A 14993-nucleotide genomic window follows, 5' to 3' on the forward strand; every position below is an offset into this window, starting at 1 on the left:
GAAAGAACAACCACATGATGAAAATGTGAATTACACTGCACAAAAGGTTGTGAAAGAGCAAAGAAAATGCCTGATTGTTTCTTTCATTATGTTTAAATTTTTGATTGTGAGTTAAAAATGTTGTGGGGTTTTTTTACCTCTATTATGTATAGGCAAAGCTGGCAACATCTCTTATTTTTTGACTGATGTTTTCTATTAAGAGACTCATAATTCTGCCTAACTCTTACCATTTGGGTTGATATTCTCAGAAGTGTAGTTTGTCTTTTACTGAGGTTTAGATAATTTCAACTTAATATGGTTCAGCTGTTTCTTAGAACGAGGGTATGAGAAAGTACACTATTGAGGAGTGTTTTTAAGGCATGCTAAAATCTGGCTATCTTGACTTGGAAAAGTGATAGCATCCCCCTCCCTTCCTCCCTCCCCCAAGCTGGGACAAGGAATTGAGATTTGATAAGATGGCTTTTGTGGGAGGATGTGCTTTTTGCTGTTTCTGTGAAAAAGAAAACTGCTCAAATCTGGCCAAATTATAAGCCTTTAAAAAAATGCAGTTTGCACATGCTCAATAAAAATTCCTGAAACTTGAAATTCCTGAAGACTGTGTGAATATAGCATGGCTCATCCATGCAGGGAGAAATGGTGCATCACCATCATCACTGTGCCATAGCAGCTTACGCAATGTCTCAGGTCAGTATGTGCCCAAACAGGTCTGAAAAACAAAAACCTCTCAGGTACATTCCGAATGGTATGGCAGTTGGCTTTCTGGCATTCTTTGTGGAGTTTTTGGTTCCTTTAGTTTTGGGTTTGTTTTGCTTTTGTTTTTGCTTTTGTTTTTGCTTTTGTTTTGCTTTTGTTTTGCTTTTGTTTTGCTTTTGTTTTGCTTTTGTTTTGCTTTTGTTTTGCTTTTGTTTTGCTTTTGTTTTGCTTTTGTTTTGCTTTTGTTTTGCTTTTGTTTTGCTTTTGTTTTGCTTTTGTTTTGCTTTTGTTTTGCTTTTGTTTTGCTTTTGTTTTGCTTTTGTTTTGCTTTTGTTTTGCTTTTGTTTTGCTTTTGTTTTGCTTTTGTTTTGCTTTTGTTTTGCTGTTCCTGCTTTTGTGAAGAAAGCGCAATAGGGAAAAGAAAACAGCCTGGGATAAAGTGTCTGGTGAAGTAAACTGGGGAAGAAAAAAGGAAAAAAAGAAGTGTTTCATCCTCATCCACAGGAGATAAAACTGAAGAGATCGCTCCATGATCAGCTTTTTGTGTGCTAAAGGAAGCATAGCTCAGTTGTTGAAAAACAAAGCTCAGAGTGTATCAGAGAGGCAGTGTAATAGTGCACGTGCCCGATAGGCTCAACCGGCTTCCATTCAGGTTGATTCATGGTTGATTCACATCTGCTTTGAAGTCTTACTTTGAAGCCTGGCTTCACCAAACTTCAAGAGTTCTTCACTTGAATCTTAGCAGTGCTATTTTAAAGTAACTATTTTCTTTGTGTGTAACATATTAAGCAGTTACAAGCAGAATGTTTCCAGGAGTATGACTATACAGAATGTAATTTAGCATCTCGGCACATCTGCAATAGAAATACCTAGGGAGACAAATCTGTATTAAAATTGAAAGGAACATAAGAAGTATGACTAACCAAATAATTAAACTTGACTTAATAGGATTTTCATTCTTAATCTGGTGGCTCAACCAGAGATCAGATGAGTCCTTTACCACTGTTGGACTAGTATAGGCTCGTGGTTCTAACCCAGGTAGTCTTTTTCTGTGCTCCTGAACTTCTGCAGTTTTTGCCTTTAGAATAACAAGTCAGATTCTTAGGATATTCAGGATCTCTTAGGCAGTGCGTGAATGTCAGCATAGATGAACCTACAGCTCATTTTGATGCAAACTTTTTAAAATTCCTCTTTCAGCTTTTTGACAGGATAAAGTTATTCTGGATGCCTGCAAAGCATCAGCCAGATTTTATTTATCTGAGGCATGTTCCTCTTAGAAAGGTCCATCTCTTCACTGTAATTCAGCTGAGTTGTCTTGTGCTTCTGTGGATTATAAAGGTTTCAAGAGCTGCCATTGTCTTTCCTATGATGGTATGAATTTTTTTTTTATTTCCTCTAAAATTTAATCTCTTTTCACTTGTGGATAATTATTACTGAAGGAAAAAAAATAATTGTGGGCAGGTAGTTACAATATAGCTTTGATTCAGTGTTCAAGGACAATTCATACTATATTAAGTAAGGAAAAATTTTACATAGACCTCTGGTTTGAGTCTAGGTTGCATTCTGTTTATATGTGTGGATAGCCCAATTGTATATTGTCTTAGGGAAAATTCTTTAAAAAATATTAAAATAAATATTTTATGTTTTTATTTAAGGAGTAGTGCATAATCCTTTTACAGAAAGAACATTCATTCATTAAGGAAGATTTTTCATTGTACTGAGGAGCTTGACTGATCTGTGTCTTGCTGGAAATAAAAGAAGAATCTGTTCTGCTGCTTAAGTGATCTCACTCATTATTTCACTACCTGAAAAGATACCTCAGTGATTGTTAAATGCTTCAAGCTGTACTTATCTGGACAAAGGAAAACCGGCTGTTGGCCTACCCAAATTAAAGGCTAAAGTTCTAGCTTTAAACTGTAGTCACTTTTGATTCCTCTACAAGCATATTTGTCAGTTTTACTTGCTTCAATTAATTAAGCAGAAAATAACTTCCTGAATTAATTGAATTTATATCTTTACAGGTTCTAGCTTTGGTATTTGTCCGAAAACTCATGGATTTCTTTTTTACTAAGCGGGAGCTCAGCTGGTTAGATGATTTGATGCCTGAGAGCAAGAAAAAGAAACTGGAAGATGCTGAGAAAGAGGTGGGTCATGGTTTCAGGGGTTTTTTTGGTGTGTAGCACTTTATCAGTTTTTCCTTTAGACATTTAGAGAAAATTCTGTAAACAAGGCATATTCCATGCAACAGACAGCCTTGTTAACAGTATGCAAAGTGTAATATTGTTGTATTTTATGTAAGTCCTTTTAAGGTTACGAATTTAATAGGCTTGGGGGGAATGTCTATGAAGATTCTTATGCTGTCATACTGTCATGTAACATAGTATCTGCAGTGCTCTTGGGGATTGTTCCAGAGACCCACTCAGATGGTGATGATGTGCAGGGATGAGCCTGTCTGTAGGAAGGCCCACAGATGCCGGGGGCACTTTGATGCTGCGTTGGGCCTGGTCTCATCCCTGCTGGAGATGCTGAAGAGAGCAGTGCAGAATTTAAGGGGCATGGCATGTCCCAGCTATATATGAGCCATACATGGGTCACATGCCATCACCCTGTGCCCTCTCCGCTCAGCAGTGTCCTAAACCTGTGCAGTATCCCTATTACACACTGGGCTGGCATTTTCCTTCTGCTACTGCAGAAACAATTTACTTCCACTTTCTAATGAGAAGGTCAGTGACACTGCTCACCCCTGTTAACCAAATCCTCAGACTTCTACTTACAGCCTGTGGCATTACCACCCAGTTGATTGTTTTGGATCTGGGTTCCTTGTCTCCTTTCAAAGAACATGCATTTCAGATCATTTCTAATAAACTTGATACAGGACAGATTCTTACACATTTCCACTCAAAACGTTCCTGTATTTTGACAGCGAAACACTGATCTTTCTGATTGTAGCTTTCTAACCAGTTTTGCATCTATTTGATAGTGGTTTTATCCAATCTCTGCTTCATGAATTGCTTGTTGAATTACATATAAAACTGTGGGAATACAAAGTAACTTTATGTGTAAGGGACTGAGGTCTTTGTCCTTTGTCCCTGGTATCAGCCACCTGATCAGTGTCAGGTGTTATGGAACCTCAGCACTGGGCCCAAATAAATGAGGGACAAGTCTTGACGGAGAAACACTAACTGCAGGAGCAGTAGGTAGCATATGTTGGTGCCGGGTTATTTTCAATGGCAGTTGTGTGCCCTCCATCAGCACTTTTGAATAGTAGTGTGGTGTGAGGCTGTGGCGGCACTGGGAGGTGAAGGTGCAGGTAATGCCATGTGGGTTTGGTAGGCTGTGGTCACTTTTAGGCAGGAGTGCTCTGAGACAGTTGTGCATATGACCTTTAAGATGCCCTGAAGACCTTTGCAGAAAAGTCCAGGACCTGTGAGACATAACCTTTTGGTGGTACAAGGGTACTGCAAAAACTAGGAAATGTGAATGGATAAATCAGCAATTTATCCTTGGGGATGCCCTGAGATGCAATCTGAGACCAGTGAAATGGTGTGTGTGAGGATTCTCATTGGTAAGTCTATTTGCAGAAGTAGGACATGAGCTAACAATTTGAACATGTAACTATGAAAACTAGATTTCTCTGTCTTTAGGATTCATATGTGACCTTTGACAACTCACTGCCTCGTCTGTAACCTGGAGAACTGTAACTTTGCTTTCCTTGACACGTTCAACTTATTTCATAGAATAAGTTTGGGGGAAAAGGTTTTACCTAGGTGATAAATATCATGGTGATTATTTTCTATTTATTATGTGCCTGTAAAACTACCAGGCTGAAATCAAAATACGTGAGTCATTGTTTTTCCCCTTGAATCAAAGCAGACAACTGGAGAGTCATTTCAGCACAGTATCTGTTGTCATCACAACTCAGAGTAACCAAAAGTAACCAAGGTAGCTCTCTTCTTGTGGGTCTGGTTATTGGAAAGAATTCCTTGTTATCCTTATGTTTTGGTTATATGTCACTTTCCTTCCCATGCTTGATAGGATGGCATCAGAAAACAAAAATGGGAAAATCTACTGGTGTTACCTTATTTCATTCACTGTCTGTTTTGAGAGGTTATTTTTACATATTTTGGCATTTCTAAATATTTGGAGCTATTATTAAAACTGTTCAACTGTCAAAAACTTATGAAGCTGTGAAGCCTGGAAATGACAAAATTAACTAGTAATAAAACTTCTGACATGTAGCCTGAGGAATTAATTGGAGAGTTGCTATCACACGGCTTTTAAAAATAGAAGTATTCTACCCACAAGAATATTCAGAAATACAGTTGACAAGATCTGAAACTTATTTGATTGGATCCTAATTTCATCACTTAAGTTGTTTTTATATTTTTAGGCCATGTTTTTCCAAGGCTTTGTACATTTATAGCAGATATTATATATGCCTTCTCCTCACAGACCTCTTTTGGAAGCCACTTTGATGTTAATCAATTAAGTCTTTCTGAGACTGGAATGAACAAAGTGACTTCACCCAATTGGAGGAAAAAATGTTGTGACTTTTAAAATAGTTGTAATAGTAAAACATTTAAGAAGCAAATTGCTGTGCAGAGAGGATTCAAATTCTACTGTTTTGGAAAATTGTACTGGCTCTTCTAGCTAGTACCATCTCACCAGTGTGTGTGATGCATATGGGGTTTTGGTTCACCTGCCAGAAAATGGTAAGCCCTCTTTTTGGGAGAGCCAGCTCACACTTTCAAACAGGCACCAGGGTAAACTGTTACAAAGCCATCTAATAAAGGGAGGAAAGATGTGGAGGTCTTGGTGTGCCCGTTACGCTCACATACGCACAGTGCATCAGTTTAGGGCAGGATTTGATGGTTACATTCATGTGAAGGCATGTTAACCTCCTGGCTGTGGCTTTCCTTACCTAACAGGGGTGTGAACCTTGAGAATCCTCCTGCGGAGCCTTGCAATGATGTCTGAAAGACAGAGACTTGTTTTTCTTTGTTCAAGCAGGACATGGTGCTCGAGGGGTGTTGTTTCATTCTCCCCTCCCCTTAAGATAGAATTTCAAAATTTGTAACTATTTCACAAGAAGATTTTTGATAGATATATCTCTTAGTTCACTTCCTGCTACTCTCAAAAGGTGTTTCCCTGTTCAAGCTAAAACTAATTTTGGTGTCTTGTTTCCCTACCTTTCACTGCAATAAAACTTTATCAGTATTAAAAGTATATGTGCAAACTTAAATTTTACTTCTTTAGTTTTTGGGTATTAACATTGCAATATATATATCCTGTTATGCATGATATTTTAAATTCACCATACAGCTGCTCACTCAGTGTTACTAATTTTACGTCTTTATTGTTACAGGTGTCTCCTTTATTTGACACTGAAAAATACCATTAAGTGAAGATACTTCTTTTAAAATAGAAGGTTTTAAATGTTAAATTAAAAGAGTTGAAAAGTATCTTCAGAAATTCAAATAAATACTTAAAGAAAATGGAAAGAGGACCAAAGCACATAAATTTCACTTTTCACAACACCATATCCTGTCTCATGTCTAAATGCTTTCCTTCTAGGAAGAACAAAGTATGTTAGCAATGGAAGAGGAAGGGACTGTTCAGTTACCACTAGAAGGACATTACAGGTAAAATATACCTTTCCTCTTTTAGGTGAGTTGCAATTAAACAAATACACATGCCACAATATTTATTCTTAATGCTTGGAGGATGTTTGGTAGTAGGGTACAGATAGATGAACTGAACCATATACTGCAGCATTTAACAAGCTCAGCCCTTTTCTAGTTTTTTGATGTGATCTCACAGCCGATAGGAAAAGGACACCCAAGGGACAAGCTGAAGTTTTCCCTTGGGCAAGCCTGCAGGATCAGGCTGTTCATAATGAACCTTTGCTTCTGACATGCACAGTGCAAAAGGAAGACGTAGAGCAGGTCAAATCCTTCACCCCAATGCTAGCAGGGACCCAAGAAAGGTTTTGAACACACCCCAGGAAAACTAGATTCTTACAGTATTACATTTTAAAACATTCTGATTAAGATCCTATCTGTGTGACATAGTAAGTGGATCAGAAGCTGTCCAGGGTAGGTGAGGCATAATGCAGGGCTGGCACGACTTAAAAACCCCATGTAAACCTATGTTTATAGATAGTAATAATGCATGTGGCCGGCCCATAAGGACTTACTTTCATTTACAGTTTTCAGAAAGGAAGTTCTTAATCAAGATTTGACATACCTGGTGATAGTATTAATTTGAGTTCATAGGAACACTATCTTAGAGTGGCATCCTTATATTTTTAACATGGTTACCCTTATGTCTCCTAAGGCAAGTAACTGTCTCTGAAAAATCCCAAGCCTATTTCTTATTTTGATTCATCACACTTCTAATGGTCTGTTCTTTTCATCTTCTGTCCATACCTTTTTTGTTCTATTTTATATTAGCAATACTTAGCTTAATTTATCTTGAGGTATGATCTCTATTATCTATAGCGTGTTTACTTAAGTAGAGTTGTGTGGATAATATCTGACCTCCTGTACTGTAAGAGTCACAGTCCTACAGCTAAAAAGAAGAGTCAAGACATTGGTTGATAAAGCGGTGCCCCAAAACACTCTGAAAAACAAGTTTACTGAGGGCTTGCTGAATGTCAAGCCATATGTAAACCATGAGGTCAGGAATAATGTATAGGCAGGCCCTTAAAACTTTTAAGACTTTATTTTTCTTAAGTGTATGAATACATATTTGGAGCAGTCCAGGCAAAGCAAAGGGCATAATGGCTACAAAATGCTGCTTAAAGCTACCGATTAGCTTGTTTAATTGGGGTGTTTTTATTAGAACTCTTAAATCTTTGACTTTGTCAAGGCTTTGATTGCCTTTTAAAATTGTTTTAAAAGCAGGTGGAGTTTCAGAGCATTAAGCACCCTGAGAACTGTTAGAGCTCTTAGGACTCTTGTTTAGTCCAATGATGTCACTGGCATGTTGTGAGATCTTGGGCGATACTTAAGTTCACAGTTCCTCATTTTTCTCTGTCTGTTAGTTGGAAGTGACACAATATATTTTATTGATGTTACTCTGATTAATTGCTGTTGGAGGAGGAAAATACTAAAGTGCTAAGACATTTTAAGAGACTAACATTTCTTAACATTGCACTTACTTATTGTCATCATATCCATTTTCATGGACTTTTGTAGAGTTAATAAGTGACAAAGACTGATCGCTCATTGTTTTACTGCGCATTTACTTTTATTCTTGCCTAGAGATGACCCATCTGTGATAAACATTTCTGATGAAATGGCAAAAACTGCTGTGTGGAAGACATTGTTGATATCCTCAGACAATGCAAAAGATAAGGAGTCAAGCTTTCCTTCTAAAAGGTTTGAATTCTTTTATATACTTTATATATTGGTGTTGTCAAACCAGTATTGGAATATTTTGCTAAGGATTACAAAGATTTCTAACATCTTGCAGTTTTATTTCTTGAAATTTCCTTTTATTTATGTCCAGTCACAGTATTTGGAGCTCAAAACACAAATTCAGAAAAAAAAACCCCACTGCAAATATTTGCATGCTAGTTAGCTGTGCTACCATGGAAAGTAAAGTTCAGCATGCCTGATGCTTGTGTAATGAACCACCACCCTACCCCTGGATATTGCACAACAGCTGTTGTGTTTGTTCTGCTTGCTTTTGTTCTTTCCTCTTGAAAAAGAAGTAGTCATCACTACTCTGGAAATACCTATATGAAGAACCCAGTACTCTGAATGCAATCTACTAATATTTGGAGTGAATATAATTTTCAGATTGCATCACTTCTTTTCATTTTTCTGTCTACTTCACTTGTACTCAAAACAGTTAAATACTTCTAAATTTTAGTCCAGACAAATGTAAAATGAAGCAACAAAGTTTTATGTGTGCTAAAGAGTTGTTATGGGAATAAGAAAATGTTAAATACAAGCACAGTGTGATTGCAAGAGGAATTTTCCTGTTTCCATAAATTTTAAATTTAACTATTTTCAACTTAATTGTTTCATATCACATTCTGTCATAAGCTCCTCTTCCCCAATCACTCTAGAACCTGATTCCCCAAAGGTAAGACCCTGTCCCTCAATTTTTCCCTTGATTGTATCTTCCAATTCAAAGTGGTGCCACCTAGGAACCCAAATGACTTGACTCTGCGTAGTCTTTTGGGAAACAATGAAAAAATTGCAGTAGGGAATAAAATCCTTAGTATTAAAATTTGGAATTTATTGTGTATTAAAAATAGAAATTGTAGATGTAGTATATATAAATGTTAAACTGAATTTATTCCTAGAATTCTTTTTCATTAATTCTTTGACATTTTCAAAACCTAAAATTATATTCTGCCCATTTCTAAATCTAGTTTTATAACGAGCTCCATGTTTGAAACAGCTAGTTGTTGTTTTATGGTGAAAAGATGCAGTTAGAGAAAAAATGTAGTGAAATACATTTTTTTATTTTATCCCCTCAAAATGGCATGCTGCCTTTCAGTGCTGTTTCTTTCCCTAAACAGCATAAACAAGATGAACAGCTCATGACCAGAGAATCTTCATTTCAGACACCCATGGAGCAGCCCACTAATGTGATCACTTTAATGCTATTTCACTGACAGTCAAAATAGCAGTGTAGTTCTTATTTGCCTTCCACCTACACATGGGCTGAAAGTGTCACTGTCATAGTGAAATCAGTGTGGTGCATGGCAGAAGGATGTACAGTCGGGTTTTCTTACCTTATGTGCCTACTGCTGTCCAGCCTGTGAAAGCCTGGAGAAAGAGAAGCAGCAGATATGGTACATTCACAGCCACTGCATACGGGGTGTGCAGTAGTTCCATTTTTCTGATGGATTGTTGCTTTCTTAATCGTATGACAGATTATGCTAATGTTACTGTTTAACCTGAAATTTTCAAAGATCCATTGAGCAAAGAGCATCCGCATAGACTGTGGCTCAGACAGCATTGGTAAAAGATGATTCTGCCTTTCCCCTGCAGTAAAATAGAAACGCATTTTCTGAGAAGGTCATTTTCAATCTGTTCTTGTATCTTTGCTCATGAAAACAAAAACTCTGGCAAAAGGCACTAAGGGATCACGGGTTTTACCAATTCAGGTAGGAGGTGTCCTGTTGTAAAGGAACAACTCCTTAAAGAATCTGAAATTGTGCTTTTTCATGTGCTTTAGCTTGTCTCAGTTTCTCAGACAGAAGTAGATTCAAAGAACTTTAAACCTGGAAGGCTTGCTTTCTGAGAAGCAAAACCATAGACAACATTAATCTTAAATCACATTAAAGACATAGTTAACATACATTCCTAAAGATATGTATCATTACATGAAGATACAATTCAATCCTAGGTAAGTACTGAGAAAAAAGAAAGCTTGGAATGGTAGCAGTTGTAAGGATAATTTTTGCAAATGATCAAGGTCACCAGTATTACATTAGTCAGCTCCCTTCAGTGAAGGGTACCTTACCATAGGGGTGGGTGGGTGGGAGGGAAATCACTTCGTTTTGAAATTAATTTTACTGATGCCTTTAGAAGTTCAACTAGAGAAGTGTTTAGTACTCCTTTTCCTGTTGTCAGGTCTACTTTCTTATACTAATATCCCAAAATATTATTAAATGGGACAATTAAATTATGATACTGTACTATTATTTCATGTAGTGCCTTTTATGTAAGGCAATGATCAATTAACAGCATAGGGTGATTTTTGGAATGTATAAAATCTGGAAGTTCGTTTTACTAATTAAATCCTGAAATGACTTGGCAATCAAATACTGGCCAATAATAAACTAAGATCATCTCCAAAGAGAGTTTTGGCAGGAAAGTTTATACAAATGACTTCTCAGCCTGATGCATAGATAATATCTGTCATAAGCTCTGCCCTGCCCCTGGCTCTGTGAAGCAGCACAGTGCATGACAGTTGTTCCATCCCAGACTCATAACAGCATTCAAGCATCTAAAGAGGGGACTTACTATAAATGGGATTTACTTAGTCAACTGTTGCCTAACCATAGAGGCCCCTGAACTTTACAGTTTTCCAACCTTTATTTTTCATTATTAAAATTCCTAGGGTCCTCAAGGTCTGCTTCTGAGCCTCTCTTGGGAGAATTTAACACCAAGGCACCTGTCTGAAACATAGCTCTCTTTGGTACATGTGATTAAATATTCCTGTCTTTGCTTACAATGTGTTAAGCCCTTCAGATAGCAATTTCAAGATCTGACCATGTATAGAATGTAGTCAGAGCTGGTCTTTTAAAGTACTGGAGAAAGAGGCATCTACTACTTTGTAGATGGTGTGAGTTCCTTACTTTACCTGAAAATATGCAAGTCCTGCATCCCAAACCTTCCTTCTCAGGCTCGTTAAGACTACTCCCTTGGCAGGGAGGAAGAGAGCTCCCAAGTCCCATACAGATCCACCGGTTAATATGTTGTACCGCTAAAAGACTGGACTTGTCCTTCCCCCGGCCAAATTGCTCAAGGCATTAAAGCCTACATCTGCAGGAGGTACTCAGAGATTTGAATCCTGAATAGAAGCAAGACTTTCCTGGTTATCACAGAGGCACCTAAAACATGGAAATACTATAGACTGTAAAGCGCACGACACATCCTCAGTGTTTGCTTTTACTAAGCACAGGTAACTCTCTGTCTGCTGTGCTGCTGCACTTTAAGTTCACTTCCCCCCACCCGTCCCCCTGCCCCCAGAATTTGTTTGCATACCCTTTGTGTGCAGAAAATGTAACATACCCAATTCTATCACTGTTCTACAGAAGGTGACAGATTCGGCAGTTGAAGCAGCAGAAGTTGGTATTCTTTAGCTATTTCCATTAACACCTCTGGAAGCTGCCATAGGCATAGAAGTAAGCTTTGGCTGCACTGAATTGTATCCTTAAAGCAATTTTTATGTGAAGAAAAATGTCAGATGATTGTAAAATTGTGCATGAATCACCTTAAGAATTTGAGAATTGATCTTGCTTTCTTTAAGCCTTGTGTAACTCAGCCTATTTCTCATTCATTCTAGTTAAGGAATTATTCCCATGAAACCTGGTAGGTTATGTGCTTGATACAGGTTTGTTCTCAGAACCATCTTTTTTTAAATACCCTGCCACTCTTTGTTGAAGGCTTGATTTGCCTGTGTTGTGGAAGCCTCTTTGCATTTTTGTATTGTGATACAAACTCATTGCAAGAACATGACTTTTTATTTATTTATACTGTTATAAATTAGGACCCTTTTCACAAAAAAAATTAATAATCATCTGCTTTGCACATATATTACTTTCTGTAGGCAAATCAACCATGTTTTAACTGGAAAAAAGTGAATCCAAATTAGAACTCTGAAGCAGAGTTCTTAGTGATAATGGCTTTTGTATGATCTTTCAAGCTTTTTTTTTTTTTAAAAAAAGTTACTTCCTTAAAATGTGTCCACGAGGAAGTATGTATTAAGCTGGAAGTGGGGAATACTGTCACTCCCCGCCCCTGCAGCCTTCTCCTGCTCTCTCAGTCAAGACTGAAAGCCAAATATTACAGTTGGAAATTGGCTTGCACAGCTCTAGTTCGAAACATTCCTTCTAAATGTACATCAAGCAACAGACTACATTTAAAGACAAGAAATACGTGCTGCGACCACTTGTTTGTGCCATTTAAGAAAATGCTGGTATTGTCTGGAGAACTCTATCGTTACCATTATTTTAATCACTTAACAGTTGTATTTGCCAAAAAGATGAAAAAGTGGGGATCTTTGCTTGCATGCTGGCTGACTTGTGTGTCTGTACATCTTATGTTTTCTTTGTCCTTCGTCACTAAAAATGCTGTCTGATGTCTTCTGCACCATTCAGCACAGAAACTTTCACTTGCTTTCCAGTTGTGCTATGCAGCATGAAATTGTTAAAATATCAGTGCAGTGTTGGTTTGCAGGTAGATCATTAATATATATGATTGTGCTACTGTAACTATTTTTTGCTTCTTTCCTAGTGCTGAAATCAGAAAAGAGAAGAAAGCTGAGCTCAGGGAAAGGTGTTGACCGGGAGACTTGTCTATGATGTGTACTTCAAATTAATTTTTTTACAAATGAATGAAAGTGAGTGCCACAACCACTAAATATAAATGATTTGAGCTTGATAACTTTTGTCTTTCATCTCAAACTAGCACAGGTAATGTAGTGCAATATTAGTCTCATTTCATCAATGTCTACATTGTCTAGTATCTGTGTGAAAGTCTGCAGTAGCCAATGCAAAAAATCTTCATGTTCTTTGCTGATATTGGCCATTTATCAGTATTCGTATCATAAATTTAACAAACAAATTTTCTTTCAAATTCAATTTTCCTGTTAATAGGTTTGTACTGTATTTTGCTACTTTTTCTGTGTGAAATACTTAACAATCTTCATTCATGATGAACTTGAAAAACACTTGTTCCAATTATTATTATTTTTTTAAAATCACCTGAGTAAATGACTTCAGAGACCCAAACTGACACGCAACATTAAAGAAGTTTTTAAAGTAACAACTGATCTGACCCTGTGAACAAACTAACAAGGATAATCCTTTCCTTCTGAAGCTGTCCCTTTGAAGTCATGGATTACTCTTGCCGTGAGGATTGCAGGGTCAGATTCTGTATTTGTGAGATTTTCCTTGATTTAATACAGTGTATTTAATATTCAAATTTGTATGTAACTGGAACATAGTCATATATGTATATATATATATATATATAAAAATACAAAAATATATATTAAACATTCTCTCACCTTAGCTGAAAAACAAAATTACACCCCCTTGATGTGAAACATGGGTACAGTATTTCTTAAGATGCAATCTGTGATTACAGTATCTTGTATTGTATGAATGTTGCTGTGGTAGGCTAAATTGCATTATGTCATTAATCCATCCATTATTTTATAATAGGAAAAAGTTTGTAGATACTAAATATACCCCACATTACAGTTTATATTATCTGCCCATGATTTTCCTCTTTATTGCCTAAAATACAGCCACATAAAGGGCATATTTGTATTGTCCTCTCTCTACTAACAACTGTAAACTTCTTCATTTCGGAGGACTTGTTATCATACTTAACTGGGTATCCTGCTGTTGATTTTGCTACAGCTCTTCACTATTCCATCAAGTGCATAGTGATTAAAGATGAAAACAACATTGCTAAGTAAAATGTGCTTTAGGAGCCATTACAAAGACATTTTTCATAATGGATATTGTTACTGCCTGATCCTTCAGCAGGTTCTTTTGTGTAAAACAAAGACTGCAAGAATAACATTAAATTAATAGAAATGTCAAACAAAAGTTTTATTGTTATTTGGAATTCACTAATATTTTTATTTCTTTTTAAAGATAATTTTTTAAATTATTAAATGAAAGCTAACTCTTATTATTACACTATTACTTGAATCCTACAAATACAAATTACAGTCTTTTAATATTTATAACAACTCATCTACAGGGCTCTTACATTCCCCAGCTTCCCAAAACGTGATAATCTTTCCATAGACCTTACACTAAACAACTTTTCACATCCAGTACATTTAAAGTATCCTTCTAAGTGTCTGTGTGCGTGTGAGTGTGTGTATGTTTTACTACTTTAGCCATACATGATAATTGCATTTTGCTGCAAAACTAATAGGGTCACTGTTCTAAATTGGACTTGGCATTATTGAAGCCCATTAAAAGGCCATTTTATGGAGAGAAAAACCCAAACCTAATGGTTACAAAGAAGGATTTACATTTAATTCAATGTTTGTATTTGTAAATTTAGGAAAAAAAATGCTGATGCATTAAAGTTAAATGCTTTGTTTTGTGTACTTGATGATGAAATGTAAGATTCCAATTGTTTAAGGTTAGTATAGAAGTTCAGTACTTCTGTTTGTCCCGAAGCAGCCTGGTGGCGTTTTAATATGTTGCCGACTTTGTTACAGTAACATATACAATCAAAATGTATTAGTTTTCACTTGACCAACTCTTAGAATATTAAGAAATCAGTGTATTCAATGGCATTCTGTATTTCTGTTCAGTATTTCAGAGTGGTTTTATTTTAAACGGTCACTCTGTTCTTGTGTGAATTTAAATGCTATTCCAATGTTAATCTTAACATTCTGAAATCACACACAATATAAAGCAAATGTAGTGCTATATTTACTTCTAATTTCATATTCCAGGTCAAAATTACTACAATTTCTTGGATGTAATTTATTACAAAAGTTATGTGTACATGTGAATAGACTATTGTGTTTTTCACAATTGAGAAATGTTATGTGAAAATAAATATTATCCTAACTAA

The 14993-nt window shown here is 36.5% G+C and overlaps 1 protein-coding gene across 1 annotated transcript in view; it reads left to right on the forward strand.

Moving 5' to 3' along the window:
* Positions 1-14993, forward strand: part of SLC4A10 (solute carrier family 4 member 10) — a 127462-nt gene extending 112469 nt beyond the window's left edge. Inside the window, 6 exon segments of the mRNA XM_037396620.1 lie at positions 1891-2064; positions 2715-2837; positions 6268-6335; positions 7959-8075; positions 12678-12708; positions 12710-14993. Coding sequence (XP_037252517.1) covers positions 1891-2064; positions 2715-2837; positions 6268-6335; positions 7959-8075; positions 12678-12708; positions 12710-12745 — 549 coding nt within the window. The 3' untranslated portion in view covers positions 12746-14993.

This window comes from Falco rusticolus, chromosome 8 (assembly GCF_015220075.1).
Source record: "Falco rusticolus isolate bFalRus1 chromosome 8, bFalRus1.pri, whole genome shotgun sequence".
Taxonomy (NCBI): Eukaryota; Metazoa; Chordata; class Aves; order Falconiformes; family Falconidae; genus Falco; species Falco rusticolus.